At 40.1% G+C, this 23,719-nt stretch overlaps 2 protein-coding genes across 2 annotated transcripts in view; both read right to left on the minus strand.

The window, feature by feature from the left end:
- LOC115105418 (fasciculation and elongation protein zeta 1 (zygin I)) overlaps positions 1-11,087 on the minus strand; it is a 40,034-nt gene extending 28,947 nt beyond the window's left edge. Inside the window, exon 1 of the mRNA XM_065007288.1 lies at positions 11,004-11,087. The gene's annotated coding sequence lies outside the window, so the exon portion shown is untranslated. The remainder of the gene's footprint in view (positions 1-11,003) is intronic.
- On the minus strand, positions 7,750-22,916 carry LOC115105419 (vacuolar protein sorting-associated protein 26B-like). Its single transcript, XM_029627453.2, has 6 exons — positions 22,205-22,916; positions 19,233-19,389; positions 12,657-12,821; positions 12,087-12,262; positions 11,662-11,804; positions 7,750-11,178 (listed from the first exon to the last, which is right to left on the minus strand). The coding sequence occupies exons 1-6, from the start codon at positions 22,479-22,481 to the stop codon at positions 11,044-11,046; spliced, it is 1,053 nt and encodes a 350-aa protein (XP_029483313.1). The 5' UTR covers positions 22,482-22,916; the 3' UTR covers positions 7,750-11,043.
- Between the last annotated feature and the right edge of the window lie 803 nt (positions 22,917-23,719).

Here is a 23,719-nt window from a genome sequence, read left to right on the forward strand (position 1 = left end):
CGATGGCGGTTATGATATTGTTTAGGACCTTAAACGTTGCTGAGGTGCAACCATGACCAGCTCGGAAACCAGATTGCATAGCGGAGAAGGTACGGTGGGATTCGAAGTTGTCGGTGATCTGTTTGTTAACTTGGCTTTTGAAGACTTTAGAAAGGCAGGGCAGGATGGATATAGGTCTGTAGCAGTTTGGGTCCAGGGTGTCTCCCCATTTGAAGAGGGGGATGACTGCGGAAGCTTTCCAATCTTTAGAGATCTCAGACGATATGAAAGAGAGGTTGAACAGGCTAGTAATAGGGGTTGCAACAATTGCAGTGATAATTTTAGAAAGGGAGGGTCCAGATTGTCTAGCCCAGTTGATTTGTAGGGGTCCAGATTTTACAGCTCTTTCAGAACATCAGCTATCTGGATTTGGGTGAAGGAGAAGAGGGGAGGCTTGGGCAAGTTGCTGCGGGGGGTGCAGAGTTGTTGGCCAGTGTAGGGGTAGCCCAGTGGAAAGCATAGCCATCCGTAGAAAAATGCTTATTGAAATTCTCGATTATCGAGGATTTATCGGTGGTGACAGTGTTTCCTAGCCTCAGTGCAGTGGGCAGCTGGGAGGAGGTGCTCTTATTCTCCATGGACTTTACAGTGTCCCAAAACTTTTTGGAATTTGTGCTACAGGATGCAAATTTCTGTTTGAAAAAGCTAGCCTTTGCTGTCCTTAGTGACTGTGGATATTGGTTCCTAACTTCCCTGAAAAGTTGCATATTGCTGGGGCTATTCGATGCTAATGCAGAACACCACAGGATGTTTTTGTGCTGGTCAATGGCAATCAAGTCTGGAGTGAACCACGGGCTATATCTGTTCTTAGTTCTAATTTTTTTGAATGGGGCATGCTTATTTAAGATGGTGAGGACATCACTTTTAAAGAATAACCAAGCATCATCTACTCACGGGATAAGGTCAATATCCTTCCAGGATACCCGGGCCAGGTCGATTAGAAAGGCCTGCTCGCTGAAGTGTTTTAGGGAGCGTTTGACAGTGATGTGGGGTGAAGACAGCAGAGGTGTATTTAGAGTGTAAGTTGGTCAGGATGTTATCTATGAGGGTGCCCGTGTTTACAGATTTAGGGTTGTACCTGGTAGGTTCCTTGATCATTTGTGTGAGATTGAGGGCATCTAGCTAGCTTAGATTGTAGGATGGCCCGGGGTGTTAAGCATATCCCAGTTTAGGTCACCTAACAGTACGAACTCTGAAGAGAAATGGGGGGCAATCAATTCACATATGGAGTCCAGGGCACAGCTGGGGACTGAGGGGGGTCTATAACAATATGAAGGAGAGTCTCAATTCGTTAATACTGTAGGTGAACGGAGGAGTTTGTCCTCTCCTTAATTGCCTCCTCCAGCGGATGATACACAGGTGTATCCTACTGCAAGAGTTTTGAAATCTGCCACACCCCCTTTGAATCAGATGTGGTTTTCACAGAGGAGAAAAGTATGCACACATTAAAAAATTATAGGCTACTAATCCTTTGATCTATAAAATGTCTACTATAACAATCTGCATTTCTTTTAAACACTTTACACATGTACAGTATTTTGGGGTTCCTCCTCCGTAAACATAAATTGCCTGATAAAAAACTAGTGGACAAGGAGAGTAATTTGTTTCTTCTCCTCTCCTCATTTACCTTAGACCTTTTTCAAAAGGAGGCAACGAGAGGACACAAGGAATCAAACAGATTTCCCCTAAAACTAGTATCTTGACTCAACATTGTCTTTGATCAAATTCCAGAGTCGATTGATCTTCTGCAGTCCTTTGATTGGATATGGATTTTGGAGGATTTAATGCTGACATAGCCAAAGAATACCCTCAATTTCACCTCTACAAGATCGAGGCTTGTTAAGCATTATTTTGTGTGTGGTCTTTAAATAATTGTTTTTATTCTTTGGGATTCTTTCATTATGCAATTTCTGTGTACATTTTTATTTCGATTTTTGACTTGGCAATGAAAATATGGGATAAGGGTATACCGACATTTGATCGTTAAGTTCCCTTACAATATTGCCTGCCACAAATGTTTGGACTTTCAATAAGTGCAAGCCAGAAGATTCTGGACATGGCTAAATAATCAGATAATGTTCTGTACAAATCGAACTATCCCTTTAAACTAGAATAAAATAATAATAATACTTCCACCTGAACAAGAAGTTGGAGAATCATAGGAACGTATGTGGAGTTAAAGATTATCACCTTAATTATCAATAAACTATGATTAGTTTGGGTTTGTGAGTAACTGCTTTGACCTTGTCGTGTTGCTCAATAAATGACAATAAGTTCATCTTTGCATCTATTTTTGACAATGCGTGAATCTACAGTGGGTATCAAAAGTATCCCACACCCACCCACCCTTGGATTTCTTCACATTTATTGTATTACAAAGTGGGATTAAAAGTGATTTCATTGTAATTGGTTGTCAATGATCTACACAAAAATACACACCAATAAAGATATAAAATAAAACAATGTCAAACACATTTGGCAGTGATTACAGCTGTGAGTATTTCTGGGTAAATATCTAAGAGCTTTACACACATGGATTTTGCAATATTTCCCCATTATTCTTTTCAAAATTCTTCAGTCGGTAAAGGTGTTGGGGATTCATGGCTGGACAGCTATTTTCAAGTCTTGCCATAGATTTTCAAGCAGATTTAAGTCAAAACCAACTTGGCCACTCAGGGACATTCACTGTCTTCTTGGTAAGCACGTCCAATGTAAATCTGGGCATGTGTTGTAGCTTATTGTCCTGCTCAAAGGTGAATTCCTCTCCCAGTGTCTGGTGTAAAGCAGACTGAAGTAGGTTTTCCTCTAGGATTTAGCTTGTGCTTAGCGCCTTCCATTTCTTGGTATCCTGAAAAACACCCCAGTCTTTGCCAAGCATACTGTACACATACAGTTATTCAGAGATGTGGTGTATTTGCCCCAAACATAAGGCTTTGCATTTAGACAAAAAAGTATATTCCTTTGCCTTGTTTTTTTGCAGTATTACTTCAGTGTTTTATTGCATTCAGGATGCATGTTTTGGAATCTTTTTATTCTGTATTCTTCCTTTCACTCTGTCATTTAGGTCATTATTTTGGAATCACCACAATGTTGTTGATCCATCCTCAGTTTTCTCCCATCATAGCTAGTTAACTGGCTTCATGAAGACATCCCTGAGCAGTTTCCTTCCTGTCCTGCAGCTCAGTTCAGAAGGATGACTATCTTTGGTGTGTGTGTGGGTGGTTTAATACTTCACACACAGCATAATTATTAACTTGACCATGCTTAAAGAGATATTCAATGTCTGATTTGTTATTGTTACCAATCACTGCCCTTATTTATGAGGCTTTCGAAATGCTCCCTGGTGTTTGTAGTTGAATCTGGGCTTGAAATGTGATACTTGACTGAGGAACCTTACAGATGTATGTATGTATGTATGTATGCATGTACTGTATGTATGTATGTACTGTACGTACGTACGTACGTACGTACGTATGTACGTATGTATGTACGTATGTATGTAATGTATGTATGTATGGTGGACAGAGGAAAGGGTAGTCATAAAAAAATCATGTCAACCCCTATTATTTCACAGAGTGAATCCATGTAACTTACTGTATTAAGTGATTTGTTAAGCCACATTTTACTCCAGAACTACTTTAGGCTTACCTAAACAAAGAGGATGAATACGTATACAACTATATTTTATTTATTAAAAAAATATTAATTTGTAAAAAAAAACTACGTAATTTCACTTTGACATTATGGAGTATTTAGTGCAGATCACTGACAAAAAAAACAACACAATTACATATATTTCAATCCCACTTTGCAACGCAACAAAATGTGAAAAAAAATCCAAGGGGGGTGAAAACTTATGATACCCACTGTATTTAGCGTTTCAAAATGAAGGCCATTTCGATAGATGGAAACTCAGCGTGAGTGGTACTAATTTAACCTTCGACAACCGTTGTGTGAAGGGAGCGGATTTGCGAGTGTGATACTAATTTAACCTTCAACAACCGTTGTGTGAAGAGAGAGGATTTGCGAGTGTAAATGAGTGCGATAAAGGAACCGTGAGAGGGGGGAGAGAGAGAGAGAGCAAAGAAGAAGGCGCAAAAGGGTGTGAGTGGTTGGAACCATGTAGAACTGAGTGTAAGAGAGAGTGGGAACTCTGCCAAGCTCAATGGAAGAAATGACATCACTCAAGAGGAGCTGTGCCCACCTGCTGCGGTAGAAAGGGGTGAGGCACGACATCAGACAGACTCATTACACGTTTAAATTGTGTTATTTTTCCATTAATCAGTTTGAGGGGCAAGATAAAGTCTATTTTGTGTGAGAAAATGTCTATTACTGTCAATATATTAGCAATCTTTGGTAAAATTAGGATTTTACAGGACTAACTGTGGAGTGGATAGTGTTTTATGTCATTATGAAATATCCAGCTGTTGCATTATTGATGTGATAGGATGGTTCTATATTCATTGTCCAGGATTCAGCTCACACACCTTCTGTTCTTCGATGATATTTGATTCATGGTCCTCATGTTGTAAGAATGTATTTCTGGAATCAACTCTCCATTATAAGCCACACCCCCCCTACAACAGTAAAAAAACACACACAAAAAACACACTTCCGACAGAGGCCCCCGTTACCATGGAAACCCGGCTCGGCACAGCTGAGCTTTGCACTAGAGGTGGTTGCCGTGGTTGCGCGACGAGGGAGCCACAGTTCCTCTAAAATGTGTCAGCTGCATAATGTAAAAATCAAACAAACCATAAAACCCAAGGAGCTTTACAATCTAGAAATGCATTACCCTTAATGTGACCCCAATAGGTAATGCAAGGTCACATACGTAAAGGACATCATGATTAAACTAATAGAAATTGTTGGCCTATGGGCCTTTTTTGGGCCTTTCTAGTAGAGCAAATCCTTTCTGTGTACATTACCAGCAACACCTGGATAGCAGTTTTGATTGAATAGGGAGAACCCTAATGTGAAATCAAATACAGGGAAGACCATACACTTCCACTGTTAGTTTCCAATGTTAAGAATGTGTCAATGTGGCTGCCGTTCAAGTTTCTGGGGTGCAACGTAGTCTAATAGTGTGTAGCTCAACAGGCCCAGTGGATAAGTGGGCTTTACCTGAAAATAATCAATACCGAAGAACACAGCACACTTTTTCCCCATGACTTCATTCCTCAACTGATAAGAAAATACATCAGTCAGCAGCATTTGCTGCTCAATCAATACCAATAGCCTTAGCGTGGAGGAGTTAGAATGCTGCCACTGACTGACTAGTGTTCTATCAGCAACCTTTTAGGATAAACTATCCATCTCCTCTAGCAACCAGCCTCTGTCAGTACTAAGGAGGCTCACTTACAGTGTAATGCATGTACTTTAGGGTGCATCTTAATAGTCGACAGTGGCTTCCTTTCCTTATCTCCTTTACACTCATTTGGAGTCACAGGATAGGTGGAAATATTGTGGATGCCTTTCAGGAATTAGCTTTCACCTAAATCTGCTTTCACCATCTTTCATCATTACAGATGAAGGAGATGAGAGGGAGCAACCGAGACTACTTGCATCCTCTGTGTTTGAATGGGTTGAAAGACATTACAGAAAGATGGGAGTAAGGTATATCTAACCAGGAGTGCATGCAAGCTTGCCCCCTAGTGATCATGTTTGTGCTTCACATCATGAGAGGAGCAAGCCAGGCATTTCATAAAAACATGACCATTTTAGGCTCTCTTTTAAATCAGAGAAATAAGAGTTTAAACTATTTTCAAATACAGAAACACAAAATACAACTATTAAAAGGGAAAAGTTAACTTTGTGTACTTGTATCCTGTATGCCATTTAGCCTACAGCGTTTGTTTGTATACTAACATTCCCTTTCACAAATGGGCTAGTACCTTATAGCTTGCTATGAAAGATACATTACATTTATTTTAGGTTAACATATACCTACATTTCTGTAAATACACTGAAAGCTACATCCAATGTTTATCTTTTAAAGAATTATTCAGTGCCTTCAGAAAGTATTCACAATTTTCTTTGTGTTACAAAGTGGAATTAAAATGGATTTAATTGTCATTTTTTAAATCTATACTAAATACTCTAATGTCAAAGTGGAAGAAAAATTCTAACACTTGTAAAAATAAAAATAAACTACTATAGCTTGATAAGATACAGCAAGAACCACCTTTGGCAGTGATTACAGCTGTGAGTCTTTCTCTAAGAGCTTTCCACACCTGGGTTGTGCAACAATTGGCCATAATTCTTTTTAAAAATTCTTCAAGCTCTGTCATATTGGTTGTGGATAATATTGAAATATAGTATTTTTTTAACCACTTACTATATAGGGCGTTAATGTATTCTAAACAAGCTAGGAATATACATACAGTCCCTTCAGAAAGTATTCATAGCCCTTGACTTACGTTTGTGTTACAGCCGGAATTCAAAATGGGTTAAACCTATTTTCTTCTCACCCATCTACACACAATACCCCATAATGGCAAAGTGAAAATATATGTTTTGAAATTTCTGCAAATTTATTGAAAATTAAATACAGAAATATTTAATTTACTCAAGAATTCACACACCAGAGTCAATACATATTAGAATCGCAGCGATTACAGCTGTGAGTCTTTCTGGGTAAGTCTAAGAGATTTGCACATCTGGATAGTACAAAATTTGCACATTTATAATTTTTTTCATTCCTCAAGCTCTGTCAAGTTCGTTGTTGATCATTGCTAGACAGCCATTTTTTATTTTTTATTTTACTAGGCAAGTCAATTAAGAACAAATTCTTATTTTCAATGACTGCCTAGGAACAGTGGGTTAACTGCCTGTTCAGGGGCAGAATGACAGATTTGTACCTTGTCAGCTCGAGGATTCGATCTTGCAACCTTTCGATTACTAGTCCAACGCTCTAACCACTAGGCTACCCTGCCCCCTCATTTTGAAGTCTTGCCATAGATTTTCAAGACGATTTTGTCAAAACTGTAACTCGGCCACTCAGGAACATTCACGGTCTTCTTGGTAAGCAACTCGTGTAGATTTGGCCTTGTGTTTTAAGTTATTCTCCTGGTGAAAGGTGAATTAATGTCCCAGTATCTGGTGGAAAGCAGACTGAACCAGGTTACCCTCTAGTATTTTGCTGGGCTTAACTCCATTCCGTTTTTTTTTTATCCTGAAAAACTCCCCAGTCCTTAACGATAACATGATGCATCCACCACCAAGCTTGAAAATATTGAGTGGTACTCAGTAATGTGTTGTATTGGATTTGCCCCAAACATTAAACTTTGTATTCAGTACAAAAAGTGAATTGCTTTGCCCCATTTTTTCAGTATTACTTTAGTGCCTTGTTGCAAACAAGACGCATGTTTTGGAATATTCTTATTCTGTACAGGTCAATTAAGTTAGTTTTGTGGAGTAACTACAATAGTTCACCCATCCTCCTATCACAGCCATTAAACTCTGTTTTAAAGTCACCATTGGCCTCAAGGTGAACTTCCTGAGCGGTTTCATTCCTCTCCGTCAACTGAGTTAGGAAGGACACCTGTATCTTTATAGTGACTGAGTCTATTGATACACCATCCAAAGTGTAATTAATAACTTCACCATACTCAAAGTGATATGCAATGTCTGCTTTTAAAATGTTTTAATTCACTGCTCGACTGAGAGGTCTTACAGATAATTGTATGTGTGGGGTATAGAGATGAGATATTCACATTTTTGAATGACTGTTTATTATTGCACACAGTGAGTGAGTGAGTCCATGCAACATATTGTGACTTGTTAAGCAAATGTTTCCTCCAGGAACTTATTTAGGCTTGCCATAACAAAGGGGTTGAATACTCAGGCTCAAGACATTTCAGATTTTCATTTAAATTTGTACATTTTTCCAAAAACATAATTCCACTTTGACATTAAAGGGGTATTGTGTGCAGGCCAGTGACCAAAACATTTCAATTTAATCAATTTAAAAATCAGGCTGTAACAACAAAATGCAGAGAAAGTCAAGGGGTGTGAACACTTTCTGAAGGCATTGATTCTTGAAGAATACAACCTATGCACTTGTTGTATTCAATTGTTTGTAAACAATGGCATTGTAAGCCAACAATTTATAGCTTCAAAACTGTCAGTCCTTGCATCTGGAGCACTGTCTATGCATTCAAGTGGGGTTATATTTTCCCATTCCTTGGCTGTATACCAAAATAAGTGGCAGGATGGATTTTGTAGTTTTCCAATTGCAGATTGTAGCTTTAAAAAAGATTGGTAAGATGACTTTGTTAATATATTTGTTTTATCTATGTACATGTCTTGAGTAATTTTGAATGAAATCCACCATTCTCTAATATGTTTAAGAACCTTTGTTTAGCATTGATAAAGCATATTCGGAAATCAAACCTATTGCAAAGCAAAGTGTTCATCTCTCAAATGACACACAGTGATACTTTGCAATATCCTCTGATGGGCGTTTTACACCAAACGCGACAAGCCAGGTCATGGAAGGTTAAAGGAACACTTCACCACTTTTTAACCAGAACACAGTATGCTGATAAAAAGTAGAGAAGTGCCCCTTTAAAACGTGTTTACAGAGTCATATGGGTGTCCCAAATGCCTCTCTATATAGGTAACTGTCCAATGGGCCCTGGTCAATAGTGCAATACATAGGGAATAGCGTGCCACTTGGGACCCATCCATAGTGTTAACCTTCAGACTCAGGGAGACTATCAAGTAAGTCTAGCTACAAATAAATCCCGCATTGAGAAACAGCAGTAATAATTATATTACATGAGACTTGTAAAGACACTGTAGCCCAGCCCATAGGATTTAATGAACCCACATGTCTATGGACAATACAGTTTCAGTCCATTTATCAGGTGCCCAAAAAGGGCTGTAACATTCACGAAGGCCTAGATTACCTCACTTCACCGTTAACCAGTACACACAAGGCAGATCTTTGTTTTTATTTAAGCAATATGTCAGTTGGTGACCAACTGCTCGGGTGTTCATCGTCACGAAACCACACCCACCCTACTCACGCTAGAAGTTCAGAATGAGAATGTACGGCTGCATGGGATTTATACTAATGCGAGTATGTGCAGCCAATGGCAATGTCCACGATGGGTATAATCCTGGGAGACCCTTGTGGATTTGACAGCTCTAACCCAGTTCTACCTCTGACACCTTAAAAACAACAGCTATGAGGGAGTCGGCTAGCGTGAATCTGATTGAATCTAGCCTGAAGTCTAGTTAGAGCAGAATACAAAACACCATTCCAAAAGACTAACATATTCTTTGTTTCTTCATATTATTTCCAGTCAATATGACACACGTTATGAGGACTTCAGTGCATTTACACCGGAAGTCATGTACCTGGTGTAAAATGGTTGGAGATGACAAGAAAAATAAGCTGTGAATAAGCTTCTAGAATTGAACTAGAACCATTTGGCAATTAACCATAAGGAAAAAATGTAACCGGTGTTGGTAATGTTTTCTAGGTACTTTTCAAACCAATTACAGACAGAAAACTGTGGATCTTGTTCAAATAAAAAAAGGTATTAAATTGATCATATATTCAGTTCATAAGTTGGAAAGGTTACACCAAAATCTGCCACACTTGTATTAACAGCAGTAGCAGTGGGGGGAGTTTGTTTTGGGTGGGTAGTGATTTCATCAGGACCAATGGAATGGTCTAAAATGAGAAAACCCTGCCTACCAGGGGAACCGGTGTGGTGATACTGATGGTTTCTATGGTTAGATGGAGTAGTGCATTTTTGCTCAGCCTAACCTTAACCTAACTGTCCTAACATTTCACATTTTAGTAATTTAGCAGACGCTCTTATCCAGAGGCACTTACAGGAGCAATTAGAGTTAAGTGCCTTGCTCAAGGGCACGTCGGCAGATGTTTCACCTAGTCGCTCGGGGATTCAAACCACCAACCTTTCAGTTCCAGTGCCAACATTCTTAGCCACTAGGCTACCTGCCGCTAACCTGTAACGTTAATTATCCTAACCTACTACTAACTATCCTAACGCAACCGTAGAAGCCATCAGTTCAGAGAAACCATTAGTGTACCACACTGGGCCATGCAAAACTAACTCGCCCATTGTTAATGGACATAAGTCACCTAGACAAACCCAGAACATGTATAATGCTGATAAAATATCAAATACATGAACAAATATACATGCTTGCATCTACTGATAATGACAAAGTTTGGAATGTAATGTTATTTTTGATGATAGAATGGAATGCAATGTTTTATACAAATAATTTGTTTGACAATTCAAATGTCATTTTCCCTAAGCTGGTGTGCATCTAAAGTTGCATGACATTTCGATTTCTGATTTTAAAGTCACGTTTATACCTTGCGCTAACATGCGGACACTGGACACATACAGTGGACGGATAAGAGACCAATTTTAATACCATGTGTGTACACCACAAACCTTGATCAGATAGTGATCTGATCATCTTGATTGGATGACGCCCACATGTTAATGCAAGGTGTAACCAGGCCTTAAGAGGACTTGCATGTCCATTGAGTCCAACTGCCAAAGACACTTACTCATTAAGAGATGCCTAAAAAGGTTTCTCAACAGCAGCTGTTTGGTTTGGTTTAAGAAACATCACTAATTCAAAAGGACAGAAAAAAGACATTACAATAATCAGTACAGCAGAAAAACCTGGCTAAAAGTTCATAAACCATACCATGAGAACGCCTTATTTCTTCAAACATTGAATTATAGTGACATCTTTTCAGCTGCAGTTGTTGGAGAAAGTAACATCATCAGTGTTGTTGATGAAATGGCAAAGTTGAAAGGGGCGAGGTTATGCCTAAAATGGCTGCTGTTCACATAATTTTGGACATCACACATACTCTGTCATAGATGACCTGACGAGCACACACACATGTATTCTTTCTCACAGTCGTAGATTCACAGACATGTACACATAGTGCTCACACACACCTTTTCGAAGCGATGGATTGTAGGCTATTCTGGGGCTTAGCTACTGTTCCTTATCCTGGGCATGAGCTAGGGCTTTCTCGTCACTGGACGAGCACTCGAAGCGCTGTGAGGCGATGGCCGCTTGGAGGGACATGCTCTTCCTCACTACGTCCCCCCTCCTCCACAGAGTGATCTCCTAGAACAAGGCAACAAAACAGGGTAGTGTTAATGAGGCACAAAATTGACAAAAACAGAAGGAAACAGGGAGAGACTACCTGAACTTGTCCAGTAAGAATGTTCAATATTACTTTTCTGTTGCGCTAATCAACACATCCCAGGTAACACACAACCAACTAATATATAGTGGTGTACACCTCATGTTACGCTGCAGCATGGTGTGATACAGGTATGATAGGACCTCTATTTGGTTTCCTTTCGTTACATCCATTATACAAAATCAATGTATTGTTACAGCCTTACTCTTACACAGCACCCATGCACAGAGTTGAAATGAGCAATGTGCCGACCTTGACTATTGAGATGTACCACAAATTAGACACCAATCAGACCAAATAGAACAACCGTGTAGAGCATTATGAACCAACACCTACCAATCTTCCATTCTGTCTCTACCACAGATCTAGTGTTTGTACTGTCTCTACCGTGTGTCTGCATGTACCTGCTGTTTGAAGTAACGCCTCTCCTCCTCGTCTATGAGCACCAGATTGAGGTAGTACCGCACAGAGTACTTCTTGTTGATGTCCCTCATCGTAGGAGTGATCTCATAGCCAGCCAGAAAAAGTCGAATAGGGATGGACTCCCCTGAAAGAGACAAAACCCATATTATTAAAGTGATAGTTCACTGTAAAATCCAAAAACGTTGTTTAGACGCTTTCTGTCCACATCCCATGCCCAGTGTGTAAATCCAGCCTTGTCAACTGTGTAGGTTGGTAGAAGGGGAAATCAGAGGACGGGGGTCATTGTAATGGCTGGAATGAAGTGAATGGAAAATTATCAAAACATAGTTACATTCCAGCCATTACAATGAGCCCGTCCTCCGATTTTCCCTTCTACCAGCCTCCACTGGTTGTCAATGCCACTGACCTCTCACTGGTGCTCCATCCATAATCTCGTACTTGGCTATGGTGTCGTTCTCATGGTACACGTTTGTGCCCGTGCCAGTCGTCTCTCGCTTGATGATATTAATCTCCATGTGTCTGATCTTGATCCGTACCAACAGGAAGTAAATCTTCCCCACGATGACATCTTTTAGGTGGTACCTGCATTAAAATGACAGTTGTACGGTCTATGGACAAGGACAGACTGAAACCCAAACTGGTTTTGTTTAACTAGTCACTTCAATCAAACGCTAATAAACAGTGCTGAAAGAAGTGGTCATAATAACTAGATAATAACTAGACATTGTTTCACTCCCCTCAAACCGGTCAGTGTTATTATAGAATTGCGACAAAAGCTACTTCAAAATGTTCTATTATGTTCAGGTGGTTTTTCCCTCACAAATCATATGATTTCTTATTATGGGAGTTTAGGGAAGATCAACCAGGGAGACTGAGGTTTCACTAAAGCTCTGCTATCTCGCCCGCCATTCAAAAACAGGAATATTGCAAGCCTTCCAATCAATGTATATGATAAACCATGGTAAGAGAGTCATACTTAGACTTGTTGTACTCAAACTCGATATGCAGGCAGTCTTCGATTCCCACTTCCATCTTGATAGACGAGCTGAGTTCTGGGAACATACTGAGCGTGTGCACAACAATGTCCATTTCTTTACTGATGTCATTCAGTCTCCGGCTTACAGTTACCCGCAGAAAGTAGCTGCAATATTTTTAAACAAGAAAGAAAAAAAAAAGAGTCAGACTATCAACTAATCTATTGGGTAATAATACATGGCTTCACGAGCCAATGCTAATTAGCATAAGCTCAGTGACTGGAAGTCATTGAATCCCGAAGGATCCCTTTAAAACAGCTTTCATCCCATGGCCATAAGACTGTTACATAGCTAACAACTACTGCTCCCCCTCACAACTACCCTGCTGCTAAAATGATTTGATTTATTACTACCACTATGCTGCTGTTCATTCATTGCAAACACCATTTGTACCCATTTAATTATCCTGCTACGGTCACTATTACTTCTGTTTACACTAGTATATTACCATAGGTATGTATATATTCCTGCTGCCAGTCACTTTTCAGCCCTGTTCACACTTATTTATTCTGCCATCAGTCACTTTTTCCTAATCCCCACCTACATATCTACCTCAAATACTGAAGTATCCCTGCACATTGTACATTTGAGAATAACTCAGTGCCACAGATGCGGCCTGCTCCCAAGGACTGGCTCTCATTCTCTGTGGCCGAGTAGACATTTAAGCGTGTTAACCCTCGTAAGGCTGCCAGCCCAGACGGCATCCCTAGCCACATCCTCAGAGCATGCGCAGATCAGCTGGCTGGAGTGTTTACGGACATATTCAATCTCTCCCTATCCCAGTCTGCGGTCCCCACTTGCTTCAATATGTCCACAATTGTTCCTGTACCCAAAGGTAACTGAACTAAATGACTATCGCCATGTTGCACTCATTTCTGTCACCATGAAGTGCTTTGAGAGGCTAGTTAAGGATCATATGCCCTCTACCTTACCGGACACCCTAGACCCACTTCAATTTGCATGCCACCCCAATAGATCTACAGACGATGCAATCACACTGCACACTGCCCTATCCCATCTGGACAAGAGGAATTCCTATGTAAGAATGCTGTTCATTGACTATAGCTCAGTCCTCAAAACCATAGTACCCTCCAAGCTCATCATTAAGCTCGGGACCCTGGGTCTGTACCCCTTCCCGTACAACTCGGTCCTGGATATCCTGACGGGTCGCCCCCAGGGGTGTAGATAGGAAACAAAACCATCCCGCTGATCCTCAACACAGGGGCCCCACAAGGGTGGTTGCTCAGCCCCCTCCTGTACTCCCTATTCACCCATTACTGGGCCGACTCTTTTCTCTGTATATATCAACGATTCCCTGATCCACCTCTACGCAGACGACACCATTCTGTATACTTCCGGCCCGTCCTTGGACACTGTGCTATCTAACCTCCAAACGAGCTTCAATGCCATACAACACTCCTTCCGTGGCCTCCAACTGCTCTTAAACGCTAGTAAAACCAAATGCATGCTTTTCAACCGTTCGCTGCCTGCACCCGCACGCCCGACAAGCATCACCACCCTGGATGGTTCCGACCTAGAATATGTGGACATCTATAAGTACCTAGGTGTCTGGCTAGACTGTAAACTCTCCTTCCAGACTCATATCAAACATCTCCAATCTAAAATCAAATCTAGAGTCGGCTTTCTATTCCGCAACAAAGCCTCCTTCACTCACGCCGCCAAACTTACCCTAGTAAAACTGACTATCCTACCGATCCTCGACTTCGGCGATGTCATCTACAAAATGGCTTCCAATACTCTACTCAGCAAACTGGATGCAGTTTATCACAGTGCCATCCGTTTTGTTACTAAAGCACCTTATACCACCCACCACTGCGACCTGTATGCTCTAGTCGGCTGGCCCTCGCTACATATTCGTCGCCAGACCCACTGGCTCCAGGTCATCTACAAGTCCATGCTAGGTAAAGCTCCGCCTTATCTCAGTTGACTGGTCACGATGGCAACACCCACCCGTAGCACGTGCATCTCACTGATCATCCCTAAAGCCAACACTTCATTTGGCCACCTTTCCTTCCAGTTCTCTGCTGCCTGTGACTGGAATGAATTGCAAAAATCGCTGAAGTTGGAGACTTTTATCTCCCTCACCAACTTCAAACATCTGCTATCTGAGCAGCTAACCGATCGCTGCAGCTGTACATAGTCTATCGGTAAATAGCCCACTCAATTTTACCTACCGCTTCCCCATACTGTTTTTATTTATTTACTTTTCTGCTCTTTTGCACACCAATATCTCTACCTGTACATGACCATCTGATCATTTATCACTCCAGTGTTAATCTGCAAAATTGTAATTACTCATGCCTTTTGCACACAATATATATAGACTCTCTTTTTTTTCTACTGTGTTATTGACTTGTTAATTGTTTACTCCATGTGTAACTCTATGTTGTTGTCTGTTCACACTGCTATGCTTTATTTTGGCCAGGTCGCAGTTGCAAATGAGAACCTGTTCTCAACTGGCCTACCTGGTTAAATAAAGGTGAAATAAATAAAGAACTGAGTGGTCACGCAAGCCTTGAACTCAATCATCAAGCTTGCAGATGACAAGTGGTAGGCCTGATTACCAACAATGACGAGACAGCCTACAGGGAGGTGTATTCACACCACTTGACTTTTTCCAAATGTTGTTGTTACAGCCAGGATTTAAAATTGATTCATTTGAGATCGTGTCACTGATCTACACACAATACTAAATAATGTCAATGTGGAATTTTGTTTGGACATTTTTTAGAAATTAATTTTAAGAAGTGAAAGCTGAAATGTCTTGAGTCAATAAGTATTCAACCCGTTTGTCATGGCAAGCCTAAATAAGTTCCGGAGTAAAAATGTGCTTAACATATCGAAAAATAAATTGCATGGACTCATTCCATGTTCAAGGATAATGGTTAACATGATTTTTTGAATGACAAACACAGCCCTGTACCCCACACAATACAATTATCTGTAAGGTCCCTCAATAGAGTAGTGAATATCAAGTACAGATTCAACTACAAAAACCTAGGAGGTTTTTCAATGCCTCGCAAAGAAGGTCACCGATTGATAAACGTGTAAAAAATAAAAAAGCAGACGCTGAATATCCCTTTGAGCATTGTGAAGTTATTATTAGGCTTTGGATGGTGTATCAATACACTAAATCCAGGCTGCAACAAGAAATTGTAGATTCAGTCAAGGGGTTTGAATACTTTCTGAAGGCAATGTATATTTTTTTCCATATAGATATTTTAATAGTGTGTTATATTGTAGCATTGTATTGATGTTGATTGTTTTCTGCCCAGGGAATAAAGATGAAAATGAGCCATCTAATTAAATCTGATGCAATGGATTGACCATGGTACATGGTCCCTGACAAATAAATAAAAAATATGCACTTCACTTAAAAGACAAATGCTTCTCTAGAGTGAACATATTTGATGTATGTACAGCAGTTAAGAGACTGTAGATATGCACTGTACTGGATACATGGAAAGTGGCAACTCTCTAGACTAGGCTCTAGTCTAGTCTGTCTCTATTAATCCTGTTTCTACTTCCTTACTTCTGTTTCTATTTGTCAAGGCAACAATTCTGTTTTGTTGAATGCAAAACTCTTAAAATGGCACTCTGGGGGTGAATCCATTCAGACCCAGGCATTTTTACCACAGACAATCAGCTTTATGATGCTTTAAATGGTTACATTTAACGAAATGGCCTAGAATCACATGCAATCCATTGACAATTACCTGTTCCCAAAGACAACAACTAGAATGCACTATTATTAGGCGATAGAAATGTCGTGGCTGAATCAGAATTAGTTCGGTAACATTCATAATTAAGTTGTTATTATGTTTTATTTACATAATAATGCTTGTGAGATATTTGTATATTAGGACGTCTTCTTTTGGATAATACTGTTGGCAGTTTGCAGTTATCCCTTCTCTGCTAGGGCTTAGTCACTAGGGGCCCAGAGAGGGGAGAGGTCAGGCTCGTCTTCATATGTCAATGTATCTGTTAAACCATGTGATGCTATGAAGAATATCAGGAGGGGAGGAGGACAGAATGGAGGCTTGTCTTCTTATGGGAATGTGTCTAACTATTACATGTCCCCTCTGAGGTTGCCCTTATCTTGATCTAGTATATGACCTAAGAGGCTCACTGTCTCGGTGAGCTTGTCCAGGAGGAGGTGTATTTGAGATAGGAGTATCTAGAATTGACAATTGATATATGCCATTTAATGAGGTAATGCTTTGGTACTGTTGTACCAACAACGGGATATGAACTTCTTTTAGGAAACCAAACTGAACTATAATTTATAGCTAATGCTATCTAGCTATGGGATACTCCTCTTTCAAGTAAAAGGTTCTTTGTGTAATGTTCCTAAGATCTGATATTCGTCATGTGAGTTGAGATGGGTGTGTCTTGGCTATAAATGATACTAAGAACTGTTTTGTAAGCACTCTCAGAGAATTCATTTATAGACACTGAATTGATCTGAAAGACAGGGCTATGGTGAACCTCATATAATTAAAGATGGACTTTATAATATGACTGACTTGTGTGTGGTTTGCTCTCTCATTATTTGGTAATACAGGAAATTTGTACGACAGAAATAACAATGAAATCGCATTTGGAACTCAGCCCCCCTGTTTTGAACATCACATTTTTAGTGTGTGTGTGTGTGTGGGGGGGGGGGGGGCTTGCCTATTTTGCATGTTATTTTGGCATTAATACGCGTCACATATCAGTTTGCAAACAAATTTTAAATATATATAATTGAGTTAATTAATAAAGCTGCATACAAACATGGTCTCTTTGTTTTCTTGAGTAAGGCAGCCCCAAAATGCTGGTGTTTCAGCCTTGCTCAGTGCTTTCTGTGGTGGTGGGGCAAGCCAGCAGAAAATAAGGAGCGTTATGCCGTGATTGGCTCAGTGTTCTGTCATTCATGGGGACACTACGTCACCACCAAATCTAAGGGTAGACCTCAAATTCGAGCCCCTTGGGTGCTGCCATAGAGTTACATTAGAAGTGCCCATCTAAGAAGACTCAAGGTCATTGGCCACAGATATATATACGTCAAATCACTCGTAGCTTTGATTGGACTGATCATGTCAACATCATACTTTCAAAATCTTAGCTAGCAAGCTAGCATAAATTATCATGAATCAAGTCAACAATCTACTGGCAAATACTTTTCAATCCTTGTCATATGAATAGAAATTATAGATAAAACGTATCAGTGCTAATCAGCCATTGGACATAAACATTATACAACAAGTTGGAAATCACAAATTCAACAATGAGTGGTGTGGAAGGAATCAGACAGTGGCTGTGTGGTCACAAATCTGGGATTAAGGGGCTCTTTTCCAAATTTAAAATTATAAACATTCAAGCTAGGCCATGCTATCAATGAAGCATGATTTGTGCCACGCTCAAAACAACTTAACTCGGAACTGCGAAAACTTGACTTCAGTGAGTTCAAGACAACTGAGAAGTCGGGAATAAATGAGCTCCGACTGGGAAAATATTTTGAGCTGTCATCCAACTCCGGTCTCTTTCTAGAGTTACGACCTGAAGATCAATGATGTCATCATGATTCAACCTTGTCCTCCCCCAAGAGTTCTCAGTTGTTTTGAAAGCACCATAAATCCAAAGAAGAGAGAATTCCTGACTTTGATGACAAAATTTGCACACAAAGGACTGCCGCGCCAACTTCCCGTGAGCACAGCACAACAGGGGAGTTCAAAAATGTATTGTATGCTGCTGCATAAATTATGTAATATGCTAGGGAGATATATATATTCTGTAGCAAAGAGAGTAGTACTAAGTGTATGGTGTGTAGTAAGACTAATAATTTGGTCTATTTACCCCTCTTAATTTCACCTACATGTGGTGCACATGTAGCCTATAACCTGTTTTAGAGAAATGTAATCATTGAATATTGTAAGAGCTTATATGCCCACTTTATTTATCCTACGGTTCTGACTTGGTGTACAGGGAGAACACTAAGAACGACCCATGTTCTGGATTCTGTCGCTGTACATTTCAAAAGTGATAAACAAATGGCTATATTGACTATGTCTGTCCTAGCTCGCTCATTACTGTCTTAATCGAAATTACGGATTGCCTCTTATCCGCTTGTCGTCCCCTTATGCTATAGTTTGTACATCTCAATTGTCAGTAGAAACCACATTTGTTTAGGAAAGTCAGCCATATCAGCTATGTTTTTTAAAAAGCAGTAAATGAGGCTGGATGAACTGTTTCGCTGGCAGACAAGGCTCCACTGTGGACCAGGTGTAGCAGTGGTAAGATGGTGAGACTGCTGTATGTAGGCACCATTTGTCACCCTTATAGCACAATTAATGTATTGTTTAGTGATGTGTTGGGGCTTTGCTGGCATGCATCCCACTTTTATTATTTTTTGCCCTACCAAGATTTACATGCTAAAATCGCCAATGTATGTAACAGTCCTATTGTGCTGTGAAAATGTTTAATGCATGGGTTGTTTAGTCTTGCCAGATGCTTACCGTAATTTGACATTCTGGCCCGTGTAGGCCTCGTATGGTTTCTCCACATTTGTGAACTCAAAGTCGAAGGTCCGGGACTGCGTTAGCTCTCCCGGTTGGGCCAAGTCTTTAACCAGAGATACAAACTCATAGTTGTTTCCCCTGTCGTAGTACAGCTCTGAAAAGAGAGAAATGGTTGTTGGTATCACCAGTTTACAGATTACTTTCTAATCTATCCCTTTAAAAGGCATTACAAGTACTATAGAGAGATTCAAGGTAATGCAACAAAATTACAACATCTTACAAGGGTGTAAAAATGTACATTTTATTAGTCACAAACACATATTTAGCAGATGTTATTGCGGGTGTAGCAAAATACTTATCTAACAAGTTATCTAGTAGTATCTAACAATTCACAACAATACAGACAAATCTAAAAGTAAAAGCTCAGTCCGATGATGCTGTGACATACCGCCCCAGACCAAATCAATCCCGCTCTAGAGTACAGTTCTCGGTGTAACGCTCATTCCTTCGACGATAAACGTGAATCCGACCATCACCCCTGGTGAGACAAAACCACGACTCGTCAGTGAAGAGCACTTTTGCCAGTCCTGTGTTCCACAGGTATGATGTTCGGATGTACCGATCCTGTGCAGGTGTTGTTACACATGGTCCGTGGTTCAAGCGGATTGTTACACGTGGTTCACGCAGATGAGCAGGGACCCTGGGCATCTTTCTTTTGGTGTTTTTCAGAGTCAGTAGAAAGGCCTCTTTTGTGTCCTAAGTTTTCACAACTGTGACCTTAATTGCCTATTGTAAGCTGTTAATGTCTTAACGACCGTTCCACAGGTGCATGTTCATTAATTGTTTATGGGTCATTGAACAAGCATGGGAAACAGTGTTTAAACCCTTTACAATGAAGATTTTTACAAATTATCTTTGAAAGACAGGGTCCTGAAAAAGGGATGTTTCTTTTTTTGCTGAGTTTAGTTGGTTTAGCCAAGGAATAAGACAGAAACCTTCCCGCTATCCATGATTGGCTGAGATAGTGGATGGGCTGGACATGCCGGGAGATGAGTTTGGATTGGTCTGCCTCGCCGTTTTTGAAAGATATAACATTAGCCATCGAGAACTACAAAAGTTGCAACTTCTCAACAACATTGATGCCCTGAATTTAACAGGCGTTATCGACAGATCAGTGGGAAAAAATGATGGGCTACTTTCTGCACACGCCACGGTCAGTGTGAACCAGAGTGACTTGAAACAACACTGGCCAAACAAGATGTAGCCACAAACAAAACGGAGTTAAATAGTTCCAGTCTGACGTGAAGCATTCATCCATGTATACGGGTAAGAGTCTAGCTATAGTTTCAGATATAAGTAACTAATTTTGTCAGAATGTCATTCACATTGCAAGTTAAAGCGTACTGTTAGCTAGCTGGCTCACTAGCTAATGTTACGTGTATGATCTGTGTAGTAATATTATTTGAATCAGAAACCCATTTGTATTGCTAGTTATAGCCTAATGTTAGCTAGCTAAAATGTAATCTAATTTGTTAGCTTTAGCTACCTGCAGATTCATACTACAGCTATGATAATGTTTGCACTGGTGGTAGTAGTAGGAGTTGGGATTATGCCGGTCCATTGTTTAGCTAGCTACATGTCTAAACAAAAGACTCCACTTCAGCCGGATTAATACATGACCCATCACATTAACCAGGTGTGTCTGGGGGTGATTACGGCCATCTATTGTATTTCATGAACATGTGTACATGTCTAGAGAATAGTGACCCATTCACTAAGCTAGATGTGGCTTGGGGGGTGGTTATAGCATTTCCTTCACATGACCCATCAATTTAGACAAGTGTCGTGTAAGCGTCTTCTAATAATGACAAAAATATTGTATCTGGACACTTTCTGGTTTTGATATTGCTACCATGCAAGTAACTACTTCACTGTACTGTTTACATCTTCTGTATCCTGTGCATGTAACAAATACACTTAAATTTGATTTGATATAGGGTGTGTTTTCCACATGGCCTCACATGTGAATACTTAAAGAGATGGGTAGGGCTAAAGCTTAAGAGGGTGTGAACGATGCTGAACAGGTGTAGACAAAGAGCTTTCCAGTAAGTGTACCAAAACATCCAAGGATCTTTTTCTCAAAAGTGGAATTTATCAACTTTCAAAGCAGAATTTCTTTCTCGTTGTTCCGCAACTGCAGTGTATGATATAAGATTTTCTAGCTCCGAGTCGCTACTTTTAGCCAATGTAAAAATTAAAAATAAACATTCAAATGTTGCTACACAAGACCGAATCGAGGAAGTGGACACATATGTGGTTTCCAGTTTGCATAAAGTTCAGTGAGGGCCGTCGTGATTTTGGCTTGAGGGGGAATATACACAGCTGTGACGATAACCGAAGATGATTATCTTGGGAGGTAATGGGGTCGGCATTTGGTTGTGAGGTATTCTAGGTCGGGTGGACAAAAAGACTTGAGGTTCTGTATGTTATCACAATCACACCATGAGTAGTTCATGAAACATTACACCACCAGAGAGTTCTTTTTCCGGTCTGTGCGATACTGATAACATTTATTACAATGTAGGCCTAACTATAAAGGACATGATACAGACCAAGTGTAACTGACAGGTGAAGTTAGTCTCATGATTCTCACACTTTTTACCAGGTAGAATATACTGTAGGAGAGTTTGTGGCACAATGAGTCTTCTGTTGATCACTTCCAGTATATCACACAGCCCACCACAGGTCACAACGCTTTAACCATGCAGTGCAGTGAATGAGCATGGCATGGCTACGTGTTGCGTCACTGTTCAATCAATGGACACAAATAGCTCATTTGATCAGCCTGGCAATTAATTAGGATTACAATATCATTAATAGAGACGTGTTAATGTTTTGCACCATGGATAATTGTGTAGCTTATTTAGTTATTTGGGCAGTGACAACACAAAGATGGGTGTCACACTTACCAATTTTCCCAATAAACTCGATTTTGATGCCTTGATGTTCGAGTCTTTTCCCTGGATTCTTCAGTGTTACGTTGACTTTTCCAGATACTGTATCGCCATCATAAAACAGAAAATATTGGTCCTTTTTCCCATCTTCGGTCTTATGTTCGGCTTTCTTTCTTGTCTCAGCGTCATTCAAAACTATATCGATTTGTGCACTTTGACCAAAACTAAAAAAGCTCATCACTGCACCTTGTTTCAGAGCCTTTGTAGATTCTGCATGTACAACAACAATCATACGTTACTGTATTTCAAATCCTTGCTACAGTAACGAGTGATTTCTTCCGAAATTTAGTTTGTGCTGTACTATGCCACTACCTAAACTAAATAGGGCAACTGTTGATGAAGCAATGTCCAATGTTGAGCTTCCTCTTTAAATGCGCATGCGTGTAAATGCAGGGTGCGTTAGAAAAACAGATATTCAACAGATAGAAAAGAGATTGTCAGAAAAGTATGATATTCTAAATAAATGAAACAAGATAGATATGTCAGCTTCAGCCAAAGCTGCCAGTAGAGACCGAAGTAGTGACGCATCCCACTACCTCATTTTTTTCTGGTTCAAATAGTCATATACTGGTTCATATACAGTCAACTTAGTAGACAAGTCCCCGCTGCCTTCGAGAGAGCCACCCCTTAAGTAGAACGGAATCAATGGTAAACGGCCTGAGTGGGACATTTTTAATTTATCCAATATCTTTGCTGTCAACGTCAGATTCTGCGCGATTTCAACACAACATTTCTGGTGCGAAAAAAACCCGCTGGTGACGTAAAACAAGTGCGCAGCGCCGCTCCTGCAGAGTTGGGTCACAGATGTTTTATAACTAATTCAAGATAGACCACAGCCTGTCGTTTCCAATGGGAACATAAGGGCAGAGCCAAATACGAGCGAGCGAGGTCCTATTGGCCCGTTCTAGCACACATTTGCATATTTCTGTTAGGAACGCATACTGTGAAATGCACGTGTGCAATAACTCAATCAACTTTGCACTCCTAAACAACGCGGTTTTTAAATACTTTGACGAAGGATAAAGTCTACACAACCTAGTCCACATAACATAATATTCTAGTTTTGGGAACATAAAACTGTATTGAGATCAAATGTTTCATAAGTGCGTTGACTGTATATGAACCAGTACATGACTATTTGAAACAGAAAAAATTAGGAAGTGGAATGTCACTTCTTTGGTCTCTGCTGACAGCTTTGGCTGAAGCTACATATCTATCTTGTTTCAATTTGCAGAATGAAGGCCAAAATCTCCTTCCACCTTCTCCCAAAATCAAATCGAATTGTATTTGTCACATGCACCGAATACAACAGTTCTAGACCTTACAGTGAAATGCTTACTTACAATCCCTTAACTAACAATGCAGTTTTAAGAAAATGCAAAAAAGTAAGAATAACAAATAATTAAACAATAGAGGGGCCATATACATTGGGTACTGGTACAGAGTCAATGTGCGGGGCACTGGTGTCAA

Source organism: Oncorhynchus nerka, linkage group LG22, assembly GCF_034236695.1.
Source record: "Oncorhynchus nerka isolate Pitt River linkage group LG22, Oner_Uvic_2.0, whole genome shotgun sequence".
Classification (NCBI taxonomy): domain Eukaryota; kingdom Metazoa; phylum Chordata; class Actinopteri; order Salmoniformes; family Salmonidae; genus Oncorhynchus; species Oncorhynchus nerka.